The sequence below is a fragment of the Colias eurytheme genome, chromosome 24 (assembly GCF_061535395.1).
Source record: "Colias eurytheme isolate Ceu_HAF_F1 chromosome 24, ilColEury1 Martin Lab GWU primary, whole genome shotgun sequence".
Taxonomy (NCBI): domain Eukaryota; kingdom Metazoa; phylum Arthropoda; class Insecta; order Lepidoptera; family Pieridae; genus Colias; species Colias eurytheme.
Window position 1 is genome coordinate 1,146,568 of NC_143003.1, and position 25,957 is coordinate 1,172,524.

Consider the following 25,957-nt stretch of genomic DNA (forward strand, 5'->3'; position numbering starts at 1 on the left):
CGTTAAACTGATTTTGTTTTTCTAGCAATTTTGATGACGCCACTCGTAATAGTTCACTCAATTATTGGGACCGGTGCGAACTGCGATCTATTTGACAATTTGACAGTTATCAGATAATAATAGAACTTTGCATCGGCTTGTTCGAAGAAAAGGCTTCAAACCTTTTGATTTAAGAAGAATCGTGTACCTAAATAGTAAACAAGTGCGTAATCATCACGAGTCCCTATGAGATATGGGGGCATCATATGAACAATTTGAAAATACAATATAACCTACAGATTTATCTGTGTAAGTACCATACCCAATGCAAATCTATTTAAAAATACGTCTGTTTATGTACACATTCTCCACTTGTTATTTCTCTGTATAATAAAATGCAACCCTACAGTTTATTCCCTAAACATAAATTTTATCTAATACTTAATGTAAATCTATAAAAGATTGTTTATTATTTCTTCATGATTCAATATATTTCATCATGTTATTATTTACCTATATAGAATATAAGACTATAAAAGTAAATCTACACTCAAATACACTACCCATATTATACTTATGTAATCTGTTGTTAAGGATCTCATTTAATTTTAAGAAATAAAACCATTATTTATTTCCAGATTCTACAATCAATTCCGAGCACTAGGAATAAGATTACCCAGAGTAACCACATGGAAGCATTGATAGTATTCAAGAAGCCATAGTGCCAGCGCAACATGAATATATTTTTTTCAATAGGAAGCAATATCATACTTTAAATGTTTAAGTGCAATAAAAAACATTTATAAATCCAAAATCTTTATTTAGTCCTTTTTATTTATTTATTGACAAATCATTTTTTCCTTTACTTCTCTTGATATCATTTATATAAAAAAAAGTGATAAAACATGGAAGTATTCGAAATTAGATTCAATTCTATTTAGCTTAAATATTTATTAAAAACAATTAGGTAGATATATATAACTCAAATCCAAATTTGTAAGTAAATAGCATATTAAAAACACCCTTGATTAAAAAAAAAATAAGTTTTATTTATAGTACCAGCCTTTAAAACTTAAAATGCAATAAACAAAAACTTTATATTTACATCACAATGAATAATTCCTACACTAATAGATTAATGGTATTTATATTTTTATTTTAAATTTAAATCAATTATTGTATTTGCACAATAAAGAGTAGATAAATAATTTAAAAACTTGCAGCACTTATGTATACTTTTAATTTCATTTTTATTAAACTTAAATGAAAACAATGTAGGTACATACTATATTAAGGTACAATTAAATTTTTACATTTTCAGATGTATGATACAAATATGAATATTTTAAGTGTAGACATGGTGGCGCCTCCCCCAACTTGAAGTTCTCACTACCACATGATCATCTCCCAAGCCGGTACTTCCTTGTTCAATGTTTGGGCAAGCCGGCAATCAACACAACTGTGAAAGATAAATTGGATTTAAACTGATTCTTTGTTGCTTTAAAATTTAATAAGTACATTTAATATGTTTACTTTTATTATTAAAGGGCTTGTCATGGTGTATGTAAACGTCTAAAAAGAAGTTTTTTAAACAATGTCGGTATGGTTTGTTATATACCTTATTTGTTAATAATTTTTCAAGTATTTCAACGTTCTAGTTGTTTATCTTGCAATTCTTAATATTGTATTAAAAAAAACTTAAATGTGTAGGTACAATGCCTTAGAAAACTTTTAATATAAGTAGCTTCTAACCAAACATAGATAGGTTTGCTTATAAATTAATATAAATATTTACTTTTGACCAGCTGCTCTAGTTTTTGTGAACTCCCAAATCATTTGCACTTATACTTTCAGAGAATTCTATCAACTTCGTCTCAGCATAACTTTTAACTCGTTGGGAGTTATTTATGTACCTTTGTCTTTGTAACTTCAGGGTCAAGGAGCTTCGCGCACTCTGCACAATGTTCTGCTGCAAGTTAAATAAAAATTACTTCAATTAACAATAATCAAAACAGACGAAATCATGCAAAAACCAATACTTTATTCGTAAAAATATATCTGTGTTATCATAAATCGTCCAATGTTTTAGATATATTAATTTTTACTCGTATATTATCTTACCTTGCTATTTCAATTGCTCTTTCATGCTTCTTTCATGCATTCTTTAATGCATATTACTTATCTTTCGCAATTTTTCAATTTGATTTATCCAAATTTTAGATAATAATACGAGGACAGTGATTATGACATTTGGATTTTTGACGTTTAATTTTCAATCACCGCCATTTTTATAATAACAACCTTGTTTTGTTGAGTTCACAAAATAATCTTACTTTATTTTGGTACCGGGAGCCTTTTCAACATGATTACTATACGATTGCCTACAATGTCCAAAGAGCGAATGAATTCCGAAGTTTTGTCTATTTTTTTAAGATTAATGGCTTGGCTACGAGGCTTTTAGGACAAGTCGTAATGATTTGTATCGAACATTAAACGTAGGGTTGCCAACACTTCATCATCAAAATATAGTATTTTCCAAAATAAGGTGTAAAAAATATAGTACATTTAAAAAAAATATAGTATTTTATGGGAAAAACAAAAAAAAAATAGAAAAATATATATTTATTTTTATAAATACTATATTTTTTTGCACTTCTTGCACTGTGTAACAGCTTTTTGTTTAAAATAAAAGTGTCAAGCTTTGTGTGTTTGTTTCAATTTTTAAATTAATATAAAGGAGATGTCCAAAAAATGACCCAGAATCGACAGGAATGAAATGTGTACCAATGGATTGATAATTAAATATAATATAATGTAGCAAAAGCGGTAATCTTGAAATCGTTATAGTATAGGAGCTAGGAGCAAAATAAAATAACTAAGAAATTCGTTTAAAAAATCAAAAAATAAGTTTACGTCATGTTGTAGCTTAATATGACATTATAATAATGTTTTATCACTTGTGTTATACATGATCATTATCATCAACACGTTTTAAAAGCAACAGCAACATAATAACATCATGTTCAATCACAACATAACTGACTAAAGATTTCGTTTTTAGTAGTTTTTATTTTGGTTCAAGATACTACAATTGCTATAGTACTGTGTGTATTATTGGTGCCTAATTCTGTGGCTAAGGATTGGAAATAAAAAATAATAATAGATATGTATAGGAGTTAAAAGACAATAGAACTGAATAGAAAATCGTTTGAAAATTATTATGATGTGGATGAGATTATCGTTGTTATTATAATTTTAATTTTTAATAGATTAATTGCTTTTACTTGTACATTCATGTGTTACACAATTTGTTGTAGATTTGAATGTAGTTGCAATTATAGATAGGTAGATTATAATATCATTAAAACTTAACAAAATTAGACCTTATTATAAAAATAAATGAATAACAATGATATTCTAATACGCAACATAACGAGTTTTTATTATTTTCAAACGATTTTTCACTTTGTTTTTTGGCTCTTAGCTCCTATACTATACAGTTTTTATATAGAATTACCAATAATACATAATATAGTACTATAACAATCATAGTATCTATAAACTAAAAGAAAAAACTACAAAATCGAGAGTTTTTGTTATGTTGTGCTTTAACGTTTTTGTTTCGTTGCTTGTAAAATATGATATTTATTATGTGTAACACAAGTGATAAAACATTATAACATCGTCATATTAAGCCACAACATAACTGAAACTTATGTATATTATATTTTTTAAGGAATTTCTTAGTTATTTTATTTTGCTCCTAGCTCCTATACTATAACGATTTCAGAGTTGCCCCCTTGGTAATATTATATGTATTATACTTCAATGCCAATCCATAATTGGTACACGTTTCATTCCTGTCGATTCTGGTTTTTTGGTTCATACATTTTTGGACATGTCCTTTGATATAAATCAAAAGCTCATTTTTTATTAATGATACACTACTTCTGTTTCTTTCTTCTCGCCACTGGTATATGCGCAATAGGTTATAATAATATGACTTAGCCATCTTAACAATTAAAAGGCGCGTTCTTATTTTTTTTAATGAAGGATTTGTTTGTAACTTTTGTCGGTGTTGAAAATATAGTATTTTTGCGTACTATATATGTTTTCAACAGTATATAGTACGCAGACCCGAAATATAGTACAATACTATATATTATAGTACGGTTGGCAACCCTAATTAAACGTCAAAAATCAAAATGTCATGTCACTGTCCTAATAATTCATATTACTAAAATTTCAGATAAACATAAACTTAAATATGTGAATCTCATCTCTGGATAAATGAGAAAGTGCGAAAAAGCAATATTGAAATAGCAAGGTAAGATAAAGTACGAGTAAGGACGATTTATGATAACAGACTACAGAGATATATTTTTATTTTTTACGAATAAAGTTTTGGTTTTTGCATGATTTCGTCTGTTTTGATTATTGTTACTTAATTGAAGTAATTTTTATTTAACTTACAGCAGAACATTGTGCAGAGTGCGCGAAGCTCCCTGACCCCGAAATTACAAAGACAAAGATAGGTACATGAATAACTCCCAACGAGATAAAAGTTATGATGAGACGAAGTTGATAGAATTCTCTGCTGAAAGTTTAAGTGCAAATGATTTGGGAGTTCACAAAAACTAGAGCAGCTGGTCAAAAGTAAATATTTATATTAATTTATAAGCAAACCTATCTATGTTTGGTTAGAAGCTACTTATATTAACAGTTTTGTAAGGAATTACCTGTGGGAATTACACACCTACACATTTAACTTTTTTTTAATACGATATTAAGAATTGCAAGATAAACAACTAAAATGTTAAAATACTTGAAAAATGATTAACAAATAAAGTATTTATTATTTAACAAACTATACCGACATTGTTTAAAAAAACATCTTAAATTACATACACCATGACAAGCCCTTTAATAATAAAAGTAAACATATTAAATGTACTTATTAAATGTTAAAGCAACAAAGAATCAGTTTAAATCCAATTTATCTTTCACAGTTGTGTTGATTGCCGGCTTGCCCAAACATTGAACAAGGAAGTACCGGCTTGGGAGATGATCATGTGGTAGTGAGAACTTCAAGTTGGGGGAGGCGCCACCATGTCTACACTTAAAATATTCAAAGAAAATGTAAAAATTTAATTGTACCTTAATATAGTACCTACATTGTTTTCATTTTAACTTTTAAGTTTAATAAAAATGAAATTAAAAGTATACATAAGTACTGCAAGTTTTTGAATTATTTATCTACTCTATATTATGCAAATACAATAATTGATTTAAATTTAAAATAAAAATATAAATACCATTAATCTATTAGTGTAGGAATTATTCATTGTGATGTAAATATAAAGTTTTTGTTTATTGCATTTTAAGTTTTAAAGGCTGGTATTATAAATAAGACTTTATTTTTTTAATCAAGGGTCTTTTTAATATGCTATTTACTTACAAATTTGGATTTGAGTAATATACCTAATTATTAATATTTAATCAAAATAGAATTGAATCTATTTTCAAATAATTCCATGTTTTATTACATTTTTTTATATATAAATGTTATCAAGAGAAGTAAAGGAGCAAATGTTTTGTCAATGAATAAATAAAAAGGACTAAATAAAGATTTTGGATTTATAAAATATGTTTTTAATTGCACTAATACATTTAAAGCATGATATTGCTTCCTATTGAAAAAAATATATTCATATGTTGCGCTGGCACTTTATAGCTTCTTGAATACTATCAATGCTTCCATGTGGTTACGCTGGGTAATCTTATTCCTAGTGCTCGGAATTGATTGTAGAATCTGGAAATAAATAATGGTATTATTTCTCAAAATTAAATGAGATCCCTAACATAAGTATAATATGGGTAGTGCATTTGAGTGTAGATTTACTTTTAAGTGTTTTATTATATAAATAATATAACATGATATAATAAATTGAATCAAGAAGAAATAATAAACAATCTTTTATAGATTTACATTAAGTAGGTATTAGATAAAATTTATGTTTAGAGAATAAGTAGGGTTGCATTTTATTATATAGAGAAATAACAAGTGGAGAATGTGTACATAAACAAACGTATTTTTAAATATACTCTTAAGATTTGCATTGGGTATGGTACTTACATTACTTTTATCTTACACAGATAAATCTGTAGGTTATAATTGTATTTTAAGATTGTTCATATGATGCCCCCATATCTCATAGAGACTCGTGATTAGGGAATGCAATCCGGATTACCCGAAATCCGATAAATCCGGATTTTGCTCGAATTTAAATAGGCTTTTAAATCCGGATTTAAAGAATGGAATCCGGATTTTTCGAACATATTAGCACAGTATTATGTACAATATTTATAGGTTCTAATGTTTCTTGCGTTAAACGATAGATGGCACTGTAAGTGCATCCCGTTCCTGGCTCCTGCGCAAGCAGTCGAATTTGGCGCGAATCGCGACACGTCGCGAAGCGGGCCTAGAAATAATACGTTTGAATTTAGATCTTATCACATTGCATTACTGTTGACTTTTGTTTACAACAATTTATCACCATTCGAAGCGTCGACTGGAACGTATTTCAGCTTACGCAGCTTCGAGTATTCGAGTGAAGACAGGCTAAGTAATGGAGTAGCTTCCATTTATAATGTTTTATTTTAGCTATGATTAATAAGTATTTTTTTTTAACTTTGTAGAATATTGTTTATTGAAGTTATACTTTGTGTGTAGTTGTGTTCATGAAAATTTGAATTTTGTTATTACTGATTTTGATAAAAATAAGAACTCTGATGGAAAGACTGTCATCATTACTAATAAAGAATGAAAAAGCAAAATAGGATTTTGCTTACTGATTTAGAAAATTTAAGCTGTTTCGTTTTAATATGTTTGTATATGATGAAAACTCTGTTTGCAATTTATGTTGTTTCTATTATCTTAGAAAATATTAAATGTTTTGTTATAATGTAATGTGATGGATGTGACAAGGAGTCTGCTTTATGTTTTTTCTTTACCAAAGTGTAAAAGTTTTTATTTTATTATAATTTTAGAGTTTGACTAGTTAATTTCTAGGTATTGAAAAATATAAATACATTTGATTTAACTAAAATTCATGTTTTTTATTGATTTTACATAATAATAAACGTTTCAAACGGAAAAGTCAAATTTTTCATTCAAAATCTGCTAAATCCGGATTCTCCGGATTATTGTATAAATCCGTTTTTCAAAATCCGGATTTTGTAAAGTAAACGGATTTGCATTCCCTACTCGTGATGATTGCGCACTTCGCAATAATAAATTATTTACACGCTTCTTCTTAAATCAAAAGGTTTGAAGCCTTTTCTTGGAACAACCCGATGTAGTTATGTTAATTTTGCATTTTTAATATAATAAATGTATTATCTTCTTTAAAAGCTTCATTTATTAAATAGATTTCCAACTACATACGTTTCACTTAAATTTGATGTGTATTCTTTTAATAATATTCAAAATAATGTTATAAAAGTTCCATATTTACAACTTCACTAAAATTGCTTAAAACTGTCATTATTGACATTATAACAAGAATGCTAAATGTCAAAGAGAGCGTGCCGGTTCCAATTTTTCGATTGACGTCTCGAAACCGCTCGAAACAGTCTTGTTGCAATTGGTTTCCATATGTTTTAGAAGGTCCCGGTGCCAAAAAAGTAAGATTATTTTGTGAACGCAACAAAACGTACCCATAATAAGACTGTTATTCTAAAGGTGCCGGTTACCCCCCTGTAGTCCTATTTCTGCGTAGTTTTAAATAAACCGAATCTAACCTATCGTGTCGTATTCCCTTTTCCCATTTTAACGGTTTCATTGTTAGATTATAATTTCACAAAAAATAATGCATTCAATTGTAAACCGTATGTTTCAGATCTCAATTTGTCGACATTACAATTTCGAGGAAATTTTCCTGCACGATTGTAATTTGACGTGTTTTGAAATTTTACAGTGGCATACACGTACACAGCTGCAATGTAAGTTCATGTAATATGGAGGCTTTGCACACCGCTTCTCTTTTAAAATTTGTTTATTGAAGACTTACATAGAGATTGTATTTTTGTTAATTTAGATTTTAGATTATCAAATCTGAGAAAGTAACTTTGTTTGTCTGTTACACTGTAATTAATAAACCACTAATTTAATTCTGTTGAAATTTTAACATTTTGAAGTCCCATGTCCCCTAGTGGGGTAAGAGGTAGATGCTGATCACTGATCGATTCTTAAGGGACAAGTAGGTGATCAGCCTTCTGTGCCCTACTAGACCGAGACATTTTTTTTCTTCGTATCCACCGGGAATCGATCCCAGGACCCCTTAGTGTTACGCTCACGCGTCAACCACTGTACCGAGGAGGCGGTCAAATGGTGGAGGTGAAATTTGAACATTCATGATAAACATATAAGAAAAAATTCGATTAGGTGCACGGGCGGGGTCACAGGTGGCACAGACTAGTCATCGTCCCCGCAAGGCGAAAGGTGCAGGTTCGAATACCGCCTTGTGATAGATTTTTCTATTCTTCAAAAAAATTTTACAGATAGAATATTATCCGAGTCACGTTTTAAACCAAAACATCTGATTAGGAGAGCAGACGTCGTAGGAGATCGCAAATTGTGCAGTTGTGTTTACACACGGTGTACATGCACACATGGAATGTCACTCTATTTATGTATAGGTTTTTCACGCGGCTTCTCTGGTTGATTTTCTTTATTATGGTATGCATGAATATATGAATAATCGAATGATAAATGATAATACTTTAGTTTTACCAATATAAAAGAAGACGTTCATAGAAATGGGATGTTTTGTAATTTTACGATACGTAGAATACGAATTTCTCCTAGGATTATCAATGTGAAAGTAACTTTATCTGTCTGTAACGTTTTAATGGCTAAATCACTGAAATATTCCTGTATTATATTGAAAATTGTAAAAGAGTATATCGAATATCTACAATATATTATATTGTATATTGAATATCTACAAACATAATATGATTTTTTTAATTATGCCCCGTCAATAAAGCGGCACGGCGGAACACAGTGGAGTTTAATCGGTGAGTCCGACATAACCCAGGGCTCTTCCCCCGAGTGCCCTGGGTATGCCTAAATGCACTTTCCACTATAAAAAAAAGAAAGTATAATAAATGTGAAAATAACTTTGTCTGCCTGTTACACTTAAATGGCTAAACCACTGAATTAATTCTGACGAAATTTGAATAAAAATACACAATGACATATTATTAAATTGTCATTGGTAATTTTTTGTCAAAATAAAATAATGGTTCGCACGCGATCCTAACCGCGCTATTAAACAATTTTTATTACAATAATTCTATGTACAATTTACTTTTAAGCCATAAGCATTGAAAGCAAACATAATACATATTATTCATTTTATATAGGGCTGTTCCTGGGTCACGTTTTCGGTTTTAAATCAAAACATAGGATTCGGACAGCAGACTTTCCAGGAGGTTCCAGGAGGAACTTTCTGTGTAACTGACCTGGGGACCATTTAGCATTATAAATCTTAAACTTGTATTTTACCTGTTAATGTTTTTTCTCTATAGTGTTTTTTTAGATATGGGGACGGTAATTTATTAAAGTTAGATACGTTCTCTCGATCTCTCCCTACATTATGAATGCGAAAGTAACTTTGTCAATCTATCCGTTACAATTACTTTTTAATGTTTAACGTAATATTAAATTGGGTGTTAATAATAGGAAGTTTTTACAGAAATCCGCTTAACATAAGTGTGTTAAATGTAACCCGACATCTAGATAAACTGAAAATGCAACAATTTAATTTATTACGTTTTTCGCTACGTCCCGATGTCACGTTTTAAACCAAAACATCGGATTCGGAGAGCAGATGCTGCAGGAGGTCGTTATTTCTGCCTGCAGTTATGTATACACGTATACATACATGTGTACACACGTAGACCAGTGACGAAGCGCGAGCTTTAAGCACCGTGTTTACCAGAGGCCCTCTGGAATACCACTCCTTGTTTTCTTAGATATTATATCTATGATGAGGATATTTAAGTGTAAAGTACGTCAATGATACATCTTCATATATCTCAATTCTCAATATATGTTTTTATTCAATTAGACTACTTCTAGAAGCACTTTTGAATCGTCATATCATAGTTTTACCATTTCCAACCGATTCTGAAAGCAGTTTCTATGGAGAAGAACTGGCAAGAAACTTCGTAGTTCTTTTATAATCATGTCAATATTACCTCTTTATTTTTCGATATCAGATCATACATCAGAAATTCCAAGGAAGTTCATCTTCACTACATTATATAAAACAAAGTCGATTTCTGTCGTCTGTGAGTCTTTTGAAATTACGCAACATATTTGAATGGATTTTTTTTAATAGATAGAGTGGTTCTCGATGAAGATTTTAGTACATAATTTGTAAAGTTCTAGACCAAGCGGACGAAGCCGAAAGCTAGTTGAAAATAATTAACTTAAATCATTAAAATTCTATTAAGACATATTTCTGATTTTCTGACGCATAAGTTGCCCTGGGCGGGGCTCCCAGCTATCCCGAATCTGTGCTACGCCACTGACACAAATGTGTGTGTGTGTGTGTGTATATAATATATATATACTTAATGTACATTGTACATTGTACACAGATACAATATAACTTCATATGTGTTGGCTTTACACCCGGCTCCTCTTGTTGATTTTGTTTAATAGTATTCATATAGCGACGGTAATTTTTGTAAGTTCACGTATGAAAGCATCATAGGATACGTGAATTACGAATCTCCTAGGATTATAAATGCAAAAGGTATCCTGTTTGTCTGTAACGCTTTAATATCTTAACAACTGAACTAATTTTGATGAAATTTGGGCAAACGATAGACACATTGAAAATTGATATAGGCTACTTTTTCAAGAAAATTTATTGGTTTTAACGTGAACGAAGCCGCCATGAATATTACACCATTTTTGAAGTGAAAACTTCTTTAGCGGCGTTGGGTATAAAATCTTAAACTCGCGTCAGGACACGTGACCTGATCGAAAAAGCGTAAGACAGATGGATATCAAACATGCTCAACGTTAATAATCAAGTTTTCACTTCTGCCGGCACTCCCGGAGTGCAACCTGTCTCTGCAACCTTTTTTTTAATTCAATAATTTTCATGAGTTTATCTTAATTAAAACGTGTTTAATTTATTATATTCATACCACTTATTTCATATTTTTACTCTTGTTAACAATTTATACGACATTTTAATTTAGTCATCTACGTTTTTCGCCAGTTCCAGTCACGTTTTAAACCAAAACATCGGATTAGGAGAGCAGGATGTTACAGGAGATCTCGGGTCCGGTCTGCGCTTGCCAGGAGAGTGCAGTTTATTTATTTATTTTATACAGTAATTCATTGTATTCTGTACACATTCGTGTTTACACACACACACATATGAAATCAAGTTCATTTATGTGGAGCATAGAACTTGGTAGAGCCTTGGTCCTGGGTTCGATTCCCGGTGGAAATGTAATAAAAATGTCTCGGTCTTTCAGGAAAAAGATGGCTGTCAGGAAATCACTTATAGAAAATCGATCAGATGTATGCAAAATGCATCTGCTTTACTTTTTGCATCTGACCGAATAATGAAATGAACACATTCATTTTTAGTGTTTGTTGTACGTCTGTCTGGACAAATGTCCAGACCCTTTTCCTCACGCGCGTAGTACACATATATACAAGTTGAAGTTTATATCAAATATTCAGCTCTACGTGGCTCTACTATTACTTGAAGCTGTAAGAAAATCAAACTTCTAAGCCAACACAATCAAAGAATACAGCCGTTCATGCTGCAAATTATCGACATTAGCAGGGGAATCAAAACCTACATGGTACTTGCCGTGAATATAGTATTTTTTTAAGTTTACTTTGTGTAGCATTATGTAAATTAAATTAGGAATAACTTTCATAATATTAAAGCAAGTTATTATAGAAATCGAAATCAGTTAGCCATCTATAAATAAATGTTAATATTTATTTTTAACATTTTCCGCTCTTATCATCATAGTCACGTTTTTAACCCAAAACATTCTACCAGGAGAGCAGACTTTACAAGGATAGCCAGACTTCCCTGGGCTTGTGTGCAGTTAAATGTATGTATGTTACTAATTATACACCCGGGTAGTCCTTTAACCCAGAGTCACGTTGTAAACCAAAACATCGGATTCGGATAGCAGAAACTACATGGAGATTGCTACTCTTCACTGTGCTTGTGTACAGTTTATGTATAATGTACCAAACATTAACATTACATCCGGGAGCATCCTGGTATTTCTCTCACTCCCGGGTCACGTTTTAAACCAAAACATCGGATTGGGAGAGCAAAAGTTATAGGCGCTTGTGTTCAAGTAAACCCGGGTAGTTCCTTCATCCCGGAGTCACGTTTTAAACCAAAACATCGGACCAGGAGAGCCGAAGTTACAGGAAGATCGCAAGTTCTACCACATTACAAAATAGTTAGTCAATAGTTAGGAGTTAGTGCATTACATGCACGCAGATGAAGTGTAACTTTGTTTCTATGGAGGCTTTGCACGCGTCTTCTCTTGATGATTTTTTGACGTGACAACGTCTTATAATTCGATAGAGCCGGCTGCACGCATGAAAAAACATGACTCATGCGACGTTACCTCGCTCTGAGGCGTTCCATGTATGGCTTGAAGTGCAAGCGAGAGCACGGAACGAGCGAGAAAGAAGCACAATCGGACATTGTCACGTTCAACTATCGTCAGTAAACCGACTTTACAGACAACCAATTTTTTTATATTAGCTATGGGATTCTAGAAGATACATCTTCTATTTATATATAGCAGTAGAGACATGGTAGACATCCTTTGGTGTTGGATATTAATTTTTTCTTTATTTTATTTATTTTTGGACCGCAATAAAGAATATTAAATAAATGAACATTCATTTCATGTAATCATTGTCAAAACACTCGACATCCGACAGAATAATAAAACAATGTTTGTATTTACTTGTTAATTATAAGAAATAAACTTTTTTTCATTATTTCGGCGCGGCGTTTGGGACTAGGGTAGCCCCGGGGTCACGTTTTAAACCAAAACATCAGACCAGGAGAGTAGATGTTTCAGGAGATCGCAAGTCCTGATGCGCTTGCGTGCAGAGTACAAGCGAGCAAAGCTGCGGGCCCTAACCTAAGCTAGTTTAGTAGACTTTTAGCTTTTGACAGTTTTTTGTTAAATAAAATAAATTCATGAGATCGTCTTATTAATTTTTTTTTTTGTTTTTGTTACATTTTATCCTCGTTAAAACACTATATCCGATCGAACAATGATAAAAATTTCGTTATATTGTTACTTGTAAATAATGAAAAGAAACAAATATTGATATTATTAATTTTATATAGGACTGTTCCAGAGTCACGTTTTAAACCAAAACATCGGATTCGGAGAGCAGATGTTCCAGGAGATCGCAAGTCCTGTCTGCGCTTGCGTGCAGTTGTATATAATATGTTACTGCGAATGTTCAATATAAAGCTTAACATTCACTATACGTTACGCGAAACGAGCATCGAGCCTTACCAACTAAATTAAAAATCCTACCCATAGGTTGCCTGGTAGAAATCGCTTAGTAGCGATAAGGCCGCCTTTTTAGCTTTATAACATATTGTCTGTTTCTTTTTTTTACGTGTATTTACTTGGTGCTGAATAAAGTGTATTTATTTATTTATTTATTATATTTTATTATTTTGTCCTCATTTGTTGATAGATCGTTAAATATTATGGTTGGTGTTAAATTTTTTCCTAATTACAAATAACTTACTTATTCCACTTCAAGAACTCAAACTGTAATTATTTATAATAATTTAATAACAACTTCATTGCTCATGCGACTACAATATCTGAAGAAAAATAAGAAGTTTCCTAAAATTTTAAGTTCATCTAAACGTCTTACTTATAAAACAATATACACCCCTCTTGACAGTGTCATCCACCGAAAAATCACTGTATAAAAATACCGTACGAGCCGAGCATCGAACCAAGAACCAACCACATTCAAAAGCAGATAGATGTGAATGGTAGTCATTAGTCAGAGTCACGTTTTAAACCAAAACATCGGATGCGGAGAGCAGACGTTACAGGAAGATAGCAAGTCATCTCTGCGCTTGTGTGTATACTGTATACATATATTATATATGTTTAATGTTACCGGAAAAAGGTTCAACGTAGGATTTTTGAAGCTATTCAAGAAATGCATAACGCAGCATTTAGACCGAGCTGCATTGAGCTCTAGCAAGAGCTTTCGTGATCTTTTAGTGTAAGCGAAAACTTTTATTCAGTGTAGTTCAGTATTAGAATATTGCATCTTTTCTAACGCGGTAAGAACAACGAAAGAATGCTCTACGTCTATTTACAATACAATAATTTGTCATAGTGGGGTTAGAATGAGCATTCGCTCGTTTGATGTAAATGCAATGTTAAAACGAATTAATCTATACTCTATACTTATATACTTATACTTATATACTTATATACTTATACTTATATACTTATAATATTATAAAGAGGAAAGGTTTGTAATTATGTATGTATGTAGGTATGTATGATTTTCACGCATAAACTACTGGACCGATTTCAAAAATTCTTTCACCATTAAAAAGCTGCATCTTCACTGAGCAACATAATTAGGCTATATTGCATTTTCAAAAAAAAATTAGAGATCCTTACCAAAAATGCAATAATGTAACCCAAGGTGTAAAAAATTCCTCAATAAAAATTCTGTATATGAATCTATTGAAGATAGAACAAAAAAATGTTCTTCAAGAAAATCTGCGATACCATATGTCCATCTTCAGTAGTTATGTCACTTATGTTACTACAACAACTTTTTTACGTTTTCAAAGTAAATAGAAGTACCGCGTTGTCACGGCATCACATGTGAACGGGTGGACCGATTTCGATAATTCTTTTTTTATTATATTCCTTGAAGTACGAGGATAGTTCTTATGTAGAGAAAACGTAAATATGTACCACGGGCGAGGCCGGGGCGGACCGCTAGTTCTATAAATAAAATTATTAAAACACGTGGCAAATTTTAGACATTGTATACGGTTTTAATACACAGTTTTGTTCTGTTAGACGTTTCCCACGTCTTTAATATAATTTATTTCATACACTTCCCAGAAATTGTAAACAATGACGACTTTAATACATTTCCCCGTAACATTACATGTACACAGACAATTTAATTTCGATAACATGGAGGTTTGCACGCGGCTTGTCTTGTTCTATTAGTTATTGAAGCTTGATATGGTGGCGGTTTTTCCTTGTAATTTCACGTTACAAATGTGGATACGTAAAATACGTATCTCTCCTAGGATTAATAGAGAATGATAATGAATAAGTTATTCTATATAATATGCCTGTAACGCTTTGATGGCTAAACTCTAAACTACTGCATTAATTCTGATAAAATTTGGATCATAGATAAACATAAGTCATTGATATAAGTACTGTCACGCGAGAAAACCGCAGGATAGCTAGTATTATAGTATACTGAGATAATAAATTAAGAAGTTCTCAGCTGAGAATACTAGCTCAATTTATACCATACACATGAAATATTCACCAAATAAAACAGGGACAATGCAAATATTTTTACTATAGATAAACATGAATGAGATAGCAAAGAAGAGCATAGAAATAGTACACACAAGCCACGCCCTAACCACGCCCCTTGTTTACAAAACTGTCCCGGTAACTTAAAACATTGTACCAGGATGCTATAAATCGAAAGAGCTTTCGCGAAACTTGGTCAATTTAGGTTAATTTTTATTTCCGTCAATGAAGAACGATAAACCGCGAAATTTTCCTTAATTCCCAAACTAAGGTTAAAAAATTATTTTTTAACAAAAAACTAAACCTTCTTCAAATTTTAAATTGGACCAAGCAAAAAGCTACAAATTAAAAAAAAAAGTAGATGCGAGTCGGACTCGCGCACAGAAAGTTCCGCACAAACATGTTTTTAAAAATACACACCTACATACCTGTACATAAATTATATTATGTAGGTAGGTATATATTTAATAATAACATTCTTATGTTACCTGATAACAAAACTACAGTTTTCACTGAGAAAGAGTTCATGCGGTTCAACCTCTTGCCGAAAGTCTGTGGTGTCTCGGACAGGATTTCACCTTTCTGAAAGAGAAGTATTATGTAAAACGTAGGTACTACTTATATTCTATTATTTTAATTAATTGTTACTTATTAATACTTCATGATGTTTTAAATATATTACTCAACTAATAGGAAAAGAAAACAATACGCAAAAAATTTACTGTAATTGGGAACGATCAGAAAAAGTTGTATGATTTTCATGTAGGTTACTAGGTATGTATCAAGTAAATTTCAAAGAAGATATATTTGTAATATCATTGATATTCGATGATTGCATCATCAGTGTTCACTTTAGTTGTATTTTAAACTTAATTTTTCATAGCTAAAGTATAACAAACAAATGTAAGTTAGAATAAAAATTAACAATAAACGCAGAATTTCAGATGATTTAAAAATGAATGATATATGATATTATTCTCAAAATCCATATAAGTAAATATAGTAGGTAAATAATAATTTGCAACACATAATTATAATTGTAAAAAAAATGGTTTACGTAGGTATATAACTTACAACAGCTTGCTGTGAACTGGTGGTTCTTGTAGTGGTAACCATTTCATGAACGGTAATGATTTTTGTTCCTTCACTTGCATTTTGACCTGAAATTAATAATTTAGATAATTCTATAAATATGAAATAATTTAGAAACAGAGTGGCGAGATTTGTACATTGATATTATTTTCACATGAGGTTATTGGAACGAAGTTCTTAATCGCGCGTAGCAAAAGGGGAAAATAAAGACAAAAAGTAGTAACGACACTTTTTGCTATAGTTGTAGGCCGCGCGGCGTGCGTGTGTTTCTCTGTCTAACTTAAAACTTCGTTCAATCCGGGTGTCCCTTGACACCCCTCAAGTTTTTTGTATTAATAATAATTACAATATTTTTCAAAGCAATTTAATTCATATTACCTTGTTCAACGGATATGATCCGGCTCGGCCCAACAAAGGATTGTTCGACAATTTTGTTGGCAACAATGTTTTGCATGATGCTTCCTCTGAAATTATCAAAACAACAAATTTAACACAAATATTTGATTGCGTTAAAATCAAATAACGCAATTGATATTTGATTTTAACGCAATCAAATTTATTTTATTGAGTGAAATAAACAATCAATCAACCTTCTTCTTGATTGATTGTTTATTTTATGACTCGTGTTAACGCTCAAACAGTTGTAAATAGCTAAATTGCTTTAACTACCTTTATTCTACGTACGTATTTTAAAATGTCCACGATTTGAAATAATAATGTCGTTTTCATATTACACTGCAGATTTTTCAAATGTATATTTTATTTCATCGCGATACATGCTGTGGAATATATTATGTCAGAGAATAATAGGTATGTAGAGTCGTCAGAATTAAAAAGCCACGGGACGATTCTACTAAATTAAATTATTCTTTGACATTTTTTTTCTTACCTGGATATTTCCACATTGTCTTCGCACATAGCTTCACCCTGTGTGTAAGACACGTTGTATGGAGCAGCAAGTCTTTTCCTTATAATGTCGATATAGCCCTGTAGGATGTCCCTAATTCGCATTGCATCGTTTGTTTTCACGGCGTATTCTTTTTCACTGAAATCATAACGTTTTTAAATACCTACAATTGATATAATAAGAAGCTTGTTAGTTTAAAGTTATGTACACACACATTTTACTATTTCAAATGCGTACATAAATGCATACACTATTCGCAAGAGATAAAAACGTAAAAAAGAACGTGTATACAGAGCGCACGTGTTAGAAGTGAAACTACTTTGGCAAAATTAAAAAATACTTATATTGTCGCCTTTCTCCATGACGTGACGATATAGCCATGATGCGAGCTGGGAATTTTACTCTCAACGCGCCTAAAGAAGTTTCACTTCAAAAAACATTTTACTGGTGAAAGAAATTTCCTATAGTAAATTAAAAAAAGAATGATCACCTATAATCCCCGAAATCCAGTGTAAATGATTCACTGCCAGCTCTATAGCTCTTCACCTGTGTGAGCGGCCACACTTGCAGTATTTCCTTCGTCTCTTCATCAAGCCGCAGAATCGACTCTGAGTTAATGCCCAGTAAGCGAGGTACTAACTTCTTCTTACCTTTTTGTTTTTCCTGTAACGATTGCAGTTTGATTCGTTACGTCAATGTAAAATGTAACTGTTTAGAAGTTTTGATTTTATATTTCACAAGCAAACCTGGCGAACTCCGTTTCGCCACCAGAGACCTTTTCTTTGCTATAAACCTCACGGAGCCCAAGACCTTTCCAACGAAGGCAAAACCGTGGAAATCGGTTCGTTCATTATGGAGTTATTGCGTCAGGAAGGAAAACCCGACTTATTTTTCTAAGTAAAAAAAAATTGTTTTTTTTTTACATATTTTTTTTGTGAATGAATATTCCACGTCCTTTAAGATTTAAAAACCTCTGTCGTTATAGTAAAACGAAAACGTCTGGTACAATAATAATTGCGAAATATACCTTGACTAAAAAGAATGTGACGCCATAAGTGGGCAATTCTCTAGCAGTTTTCGTGTATAAATTCTTCGCCTCCAAAGGACTTAAACCATGGTGCTTTTTGTGTTCTTTGAATATTCTCTTTTCAATACCCCAGCTCGTGCTGTATTGGGCTGGGAGGAATTCTTTTAAACTGTAAAAATTTAGACGAATTAAAAAATAAAAACGTATTACCATTTTCTTTGAGTAAAGTTATTATTATTTTCAAATAAATTAAATAACTCTATTTTAGATAAAAAATGCATGCTAATGCCATAAATTAAACTTCATGGAATATAATTATAGGTTTTGTTAGTTAAAATTGTATCTATGGATTTTTGCATGCGTTACATTTGCTTTAAAAATGAACAATATATTTTTGTACGTTATTTTGACTCTTATTGATTAAAAAGCACTTACTTTTCAATAAAACCAGACTTATGTTTGTCCTCAATGAAGTCTTCGTATTGAATTTGGCACTGAATACCAGCAAACTCAACGGCTGAAAGTAGAAAATATAAATAAAAAAGGAATGCTTTTTATTATGTAATTTATGTATTATAACTTTTAAGCTATTGCATAGATTTTATCTCAGACTTTGAGTGCGGCGACCGAATGTAAAAATTCCGTAACGAAAAAACCTAACACCCCCCACTCCAACCGGTACAGCGGTGAGATGATATGCAATAGCTTTACCGCGGCAGGCCTCGAGTGCTACGTGTATTTTTTAATTCAATTTGTTGTATAAATAGCAGCAGCGAGAAAATTCTAGCTTTAAAATTTAGTTTCTTTTCAAATAAATACGCTCTTCAAAATTATTTACCGTCTTATTTTCTTTAACCAATTAGTTTAATTTATCCTCAGATAAAAATTTCATTTCCTTCTTATCGCTTTCTTTAACAATAAATTCATTACCTTTATCTTCAGTGACCAATTGACGGCCATCCAAGATAGCGTCTCTAGTCTGCACATAAAGCAGATTGAGTTGAACCGGGTCCCTCGAGTCAACATTACGGTCAGAGTAGAACAGCCTTCGTTTGAAGAGCAGGGTTTCCTTTGGGTCTACGTGTAGTTCTCGTAATGTTTTGTGTTGGTCTAGCCATTCAACTGAAAGTAAATATGATTCGTACTTGAGATATTTTGAACAGGAAAAGTGCATCGATTGAACTATCCAACCTATACATACAATTAGAATGGACTTTGAAAATTGAAATCGAATATTTAATTATTCAAAATTAGTTCATATTCTAAATTTTTTGAATATCAACGTGAGTTACAATTGAAACGAAAAATAAGTGATCTACGTCATGATATATTACCATTAGGTGACGCAGAGGTATTGTGACCATCAGGGTGACGCATCAACACTCATGAGTAAATTATGCGATCAATCGAATGTAAGCATTACATGTCTGGTGACTTTACCATCAGACAAGGTGATATATGTGTTCATTTTTATTGAAAAGGTAAATCTACTTAGTTATTAGGTAATCGTGGATTCCTAAAATTAAACAGATATTCATCTAAGTTATCCCATATCCAGCTGTATTTCTTTTACAAGTAAGTTTACTTGATATCTTCATAATTTACGCGTGATGCCAACTCCATAACCTAACCGTCGCCGCACACGAGCCACAGGCCACAGCCACAAAACGCCGCCACGAGAAGCTAGAAGCGTGTAGCGTGTGGCCGTCACAGGCGTCAACCGTGTGCGGCGACTCCATATAAAATGTATGAAAAGTGCAGAAAATATTATGCCGGTGGCGGCGTTTTGTGGCCGGTGGCCGGTGGCCCGTGTGTGGTAGCCCTAACATACCATTATCATCAGTCTTCAATTTCTTCCTCAATTGTTCCAATTTTGCGTCCTTCTCTCGAAATTGTGTTTTTTTCCTCAGGGTCAATGTCCCCGTCATAGGTTTCATTTCTTCTTCCACCTGGTCTTCGCGGCACTGGAAAACATTTATTTTGATATATTAATTAATGTTTATCGATATTTTTGTTGTTAATCTCTATATCATAGCATATGTTTTTTGCTTTCTACTACTGACTAGATGTCGTTCTGTGAATTACCCAGAAGTGAATATTTCTTTATTTATTTCTTGTCTTTTAATCGCAAAAACTAAAAATAATTCCAATATAACAAACTACCATTGCAGTAATTACCCAATTATTGTCAAACGTATTTCAATTCCTATCAATTGTTTCTGTTTAATTACTTCGTTTTAATTTTTAAATTAAAGTACTTAGTATTTAATAATTATTCAATTAGTAGCTTATAATTTGTAATTTATTTTAAGGAATACGTAATGTCCTATTTCCCTAATGAGCCCATTATTATTTTTACCTATATTATTTTTTGCGTTTGCAAAACTTACCAAGCCATATTCATCATGGTTGGTGATACCAATTTTTTCACAAATAAGCACCATAAGATCACCAATATTCTTCGATTCATCAACTTGCATCGTTTTTACGGATCCTGTAAAACATTAAAGAAATAGGAAATTATTAAGAACATGGAAGTGTTTTAATCTTATCTTAATATATATATGTATATATATATACTAGCGGTCCGCCCCGGCTTCGCCCGTGGTACATATGAAAAATAGATGTTGGCCGATTCTCAGACTTACCCGATATGCACAGAAAATTTCATGAGAATCGGTCCACCCGTTTCGGAGGAGTATGCAGACTAACATTGTGACACGAGAATTTTATATATAAGAATATATCTTCTTAATATATATAAATCTCGTGTCACAATGTTTGTCTTCAATGGACTCCTAAACCACTTAACCGATAATAATAAAATTCGCACACCATGTGCAGTTCGATCCAACTTGAGAGATAGGATAGGTCGTATCCCGGAAATCCCACGGGAAAGGGAACTATGCGGGGTTTTCTCTGAAAACGCGGGCGAAGCCGAGGGCGGAAAGCTAGTTGCCTTATAAAATCATCAATGTAAATAGTACAATGAGTGTATAAATTAGTCCTCATTTTATTCCTAGAATAGAAACGCTTTTCTTCTTTGTAGGTTAAATGTACTGAGAATTGAGTTAACTGCTTACCTCATTACAGATAATATGTACTTTGAACTGTAATGAGCCAATTAGCATAAAATGCAGTAGATTAAGTTATTAATTATTTTATTATTTTTTTATTTATTTGTGATGGATTGCAAATGTATAGTGTTCGACAAATTCTTTCTCGTACCTATGAACCCAGATAAAAAATATGAAATGATGTATAAAAAACTGAATTGTTATATGTTTTGCTTGACATGTTATTTACGTTTTTGTTGAAATTACGAAACATTTTTCGCCAATTATAGAGCAGGACAACGTCTACTAGGGAAGCTAATATTTGATATTTTAAACTAGCTTTTTCCTGTGTAATTAATTTTTCTACAAGACATTTTTTACACACAAATTTATGATATTTTATTAAGCTATTGCATAGCTTCTATCGCGGGCCTTGAGCGCGGGGACCGAATCCAGAAATTCCGTAACGAAAAAACCTCACGCTACCCACTCCGACGGGCCCGGAGGTGTGGCTTGAAGGCATAGCATGCAATAGCTTTACCGCGGCAGTCCCCGAGTGCCACACGTCTTTTTTTATTTATGGTACAGCCACAGGTACAGCCATGTATAGCCATTTTAATATTAATTAATAGCATAAACTTACCATCCAACATCCGAACCCTCAAGTTCCTGACCTTCTCGAGGTAGTATAGCGAGTCGCCCTCCCTTAGCATGTAGTACTCCAGGGTTCTGTGGTCCTCCAGCCATACTCCTGAGCAATCGTTGTCAGCGGAGGTCAGGAAGAAACCGTATTCTGAAATTTTACGTGTGCTGCGTAAGATTTTTGTTTCTCATGATGTCTCATGATTATAATGTAAGTATTAGGAATTGTGTAGGAAATATTAATCTACACTAATATGTATTAGCTGAAGAGTTTGTTTGTTTGAATGCGCTAATCTCGAGAACTACTGGTCCGATTGGAAAAATTCTTTCGGTGTTAGATAGCCCATTTATTGAGTCTTTATATAATATCATCTCGCTAAGACCAACAGAAGCAGAGCACTGCGGGTAAAATCACGGAGCACAGCTAGTAGGTACTAAATATAAGAAATTCTTTTTTTTATTAGACAGACACGTAATTCCAATAGCTTTAATATTAAGGCTTATACATGCGCTAATAACCTTGACCATACTTGACGGATCTCAAACCTCTCCCGCTGCACCTTCTTTTTTCCTCGCATTTTGTATTTAAAAAGATACCAATCAGTGAAACAAAAATGCTCGTCAGGGACTGTTGTGTAACTGATAATTTATTAAACATAAAATTTTCAGACCTCTAAGTCAGCAGGTTACGAAGTTTATAGAGTATTTGCGGAAAAATCGATGACCACGGCACATTTTTTTTCTAGAAATCTATTAACTTTGGAAAAAATTCCTCGCGAGCAATTAAAGATCAAAGACCATCCTATTTTATATATTTTTTTCGGTATTGTGCTTTATGTTGTACCAGACTTTATAGAGGTTGAACATAGTCGAAATTGCCGGGTAACGCCTTAATTATATCCTATCACGTCATTTTGATTTCGATTATAAAGATCATTTGGGTCCTCGTATTAGGTGATACATTTTTTTATTGAATTTGTGAATTTTAGATCCTTCGTAATTCAGGAAAAAATAAATAGTATATTTGTAAAAAGTAATTAAATAAACAACACTTAAATAAACAACAATTAAATGAACTGCAGACATGGTTTATTGATATTTGTGTTAATAAATTAATTACTGTAACTTTGCCTTTATCACGATTCACGTTATTAATTTTCCTGTACAACAACAATTTAGGAATGTCCCGTTGTACTTGTATTTGCGTAATATCCACAAATAAATTTACACTTAAATTATAAGCAGGATATTTTCTACGTTTATTCGAAATAATCTCCGGAACTTTTGTTCTGATTTAGAAAATAATATATTATGTTTAAAAAAGCTATTGTTTGTTATATTTTTGCCATGTTTTGTGTATGGTACAAAAAGTGAAACCCTTGATAACAGAAAAGGATGTAATTCGTTTTTTAGCTTTATGGGCAGTACTTTTTTTACCTATTACGCGTATTAGTGTGCTCTCCACGCATCGTGGTGATACACAATAAATCACAATTTCCACCTATTTTCCTGTTATTTTTGGCACAACAATTTTTTGTCAAATGCCAGTTTAAAGCGATGCATATAGTACAATGCATAGACTTTGGAGTCGTTAAAGTTTTTCTCTTGCTTGAAAACAATAAATTTTACCTTTGTCATGATCCAACGTAAGAATCTTGTCTTTGATAATGTGGTGTGCTTGCCGTACAGTGGTGGTGGTGTCGAACATTAGAGTCCGTGTGATCGCTCCCTCGTCCAAGATTATCTTTAGTGATAGCGGTGCCATGTTTCTGAAGAATATGACAATTATGTTTAGAAAATAGAGTTTTAATGTAAATAGCTTTACTGTCTACTAATTTCTAACTTCTGTAATATAAATTTGGAAAATATACCTTCTTTAAATAATAGCTTTGCTCTACACTTCGAATTGTTCTATTTTTAAGCTATTGCATAGCTTCTATCGCGGGCCTTGAGCGCGGGGACTGAATCCAGAAATTCCGTAACGAAAAACCTCACGCTCTCCACTCCAACGGGCGCGGATGTGTGGCTTGAAGGCATGCTATGCAATATTAGCTTTACCGCGGCAGTCCCCGAGTGCCACACGTCTTTTTTTTCTTATGTTTCATTTACTGACAAAGATCCTTTTTATGAGTTTTGTCGTTATCTCTATTAGCTGATCTATTTATAATATATATGTATAAGAATTATAGTGTAATATTTAAGATCCTTACAAGCGTAAAGCATGAAAATATTTTGGCCTATACCAGCTTTTTTAATGGCTTCATCCATAATTAATTAGACATAATGAAAGAGAGTTAATATATTTGCTTTGGTTTTCTGGTATCATCAAGTTGGTTGTTAGTAAATGTTATAATTAATTGATTGTTTATATATCTAATATATGCAAACACTTATTTATACAAAGGCAGGAAACGATGTAGAGAGTAATAACTAGACATTTAGAGCTATTCCAAACCTTGCGAAAATTCTCAACCTTGTAAAAGTATTAGGCTTAACTACCTCATATTTTGAGGCTGTGATTAACCTAATTATACGGCTGGTATAAATATTTTATATGAGTCATTCACTTAACAAGTTTAAATCTATACTAATTTTATGAAGTTGAAGAGTCTGTTTGTTTGTTTGCTCGAACTCGCAAATCTCAGGAACAACGGGTCCGATTTGAAAAATGATTTCACTGATATAAATAGTCCATATTATAGTGAGGGGGCTATAGACTATTTTATCATTGCATTAAGACCAATAGAAGCGGAGCAATGCGGGAAATACCGAGGGGAACAACAAGTACCTAAATACTGCATAGATATTAATGTAATAATAAAATTAATTATTTTATTTTAGCTATAATTTAATAGGTTTTGATTCCCTCTTTTGTGAGATACGTGATAATGCACCGTTAATATAGCAGTTTACACTTTTGTTAGTATGTTGCAACCTCTTGTATGATCATGACCTAATTTTTGAAACAACTTAAATCAGAAAATTGTTATCATACTAGGTGTATTCTATTTGACGGTAAATTGTGTAAAATTTTGTTCCCTTATAAAACTAATGTCTCTTCCTTAACTTAGAATTTTCAATTATTTTAATTTTTAATTCAAAATTGCATCCCAATTGGTTCAGCACCAATTAAGCCAAGACAAACAGATGATACTTCAATACTAATGTGGATACTGGATATTCATGATTTAAACACTGCAACTGTCCCAAAAAGGCTTCCTAGGCCTATATTTAAAGACTAAATACATACTTAATTAGTTATTTTTTTAGATCTATCACACAGCGCCCTCTAGTAAGTAATTAAATAAATGAATAGAATCTATATTTTAATGAAGCTCGTTTTCCTTGGTCAGAGCATCACGCGTGAACGGGTGGACTTATTTCGATAATTCTTTTTTTAAAATAGTCCTTGAAGTACGAGGATGGTCCTTATGGAAAGAAAACATAATCGCATAAACGGGCGAAGCCGGGGCGGAACGCTAGTTGTTAATAATTAAATATTAATACTAAATACAATGTCAAAATACGCACTAAATTTCCTCGAATATTGTTGACGAATCTATTAAGCATTTGTTTATATTTTTCCTCATGGTTTAATTTTATTTT

The 25,957-nt window shown here is 32.1% G+C and overlaps 1 protein-coding gene and 2 long non-coding RNA genes across 3 annotated transcripts; 1 reads left to right on the top strand and 2 right to left on the bottom strand.

The window, feature by feature from the left end:
- Window positions 1–846: 846 nt before the first annotated feature.
- LOC149897863 (uncharacterized) lies at window positions 847–2,434 on the bottom strand. The gene is made up of 3 exons (XR_016458121.1): window positions 2,101–2,434; window positions 1,775–1,948; window positions 847–1,438 (listed from the first exon to the last, which is right to left on the bottom strand). It is a non-coding gene; the product is annotated as an uncharacterized LOC149897863 (long non-coding RNA).
- Window positions 2,435–4,171: 1,737 nt separating this feature from the next.
- Window positions 4,172–5,082, top strand: LOC149897864 (uncharacterized). Its single transcript, XR_016458124.1, has 3 exons — window positions 4,172–4,306; window positions 4,455–4,635; window positions 4,989–5,082. It is a non-coding gene; the product is annotated as an uncharacterized LOC149897864 (long non-coding RNA).
- An 11,615-nt stretch (window positions 5,083–16,697) lies between these two features.
- On the bottom strand, window positions 16,698–24,117 carry LOC149897865 (talin-2-like). Its single transcript, XM_090115665.1, has 11 exons — window positions 23,981–24,117; window positions 22,353–22,502; window positions 21,044–21,147; window positions 20,485–20,617; window positions 19,584–19,775; window positions 19,089–19,170; window positions 18,633–18,822; window positions 18,117–18,289; window positions 17,609–17,764; window positions 17,132–17,183; window positions 16,698–16,787 (listed from the first exon to the last, which is right to left on the bottom strand). Exons 1-11 carry the CDS (start codon window positions 24,114–24,116, stop codon window positions 16,698–16,700), a joined length of 1,458 nt encoding a protein of 485 aa, XP_089971791.1. The 5' UTR covers window position 24,117.
- Window positions 24,118–25,957: the final 1,840 nt, after the last annotated feature.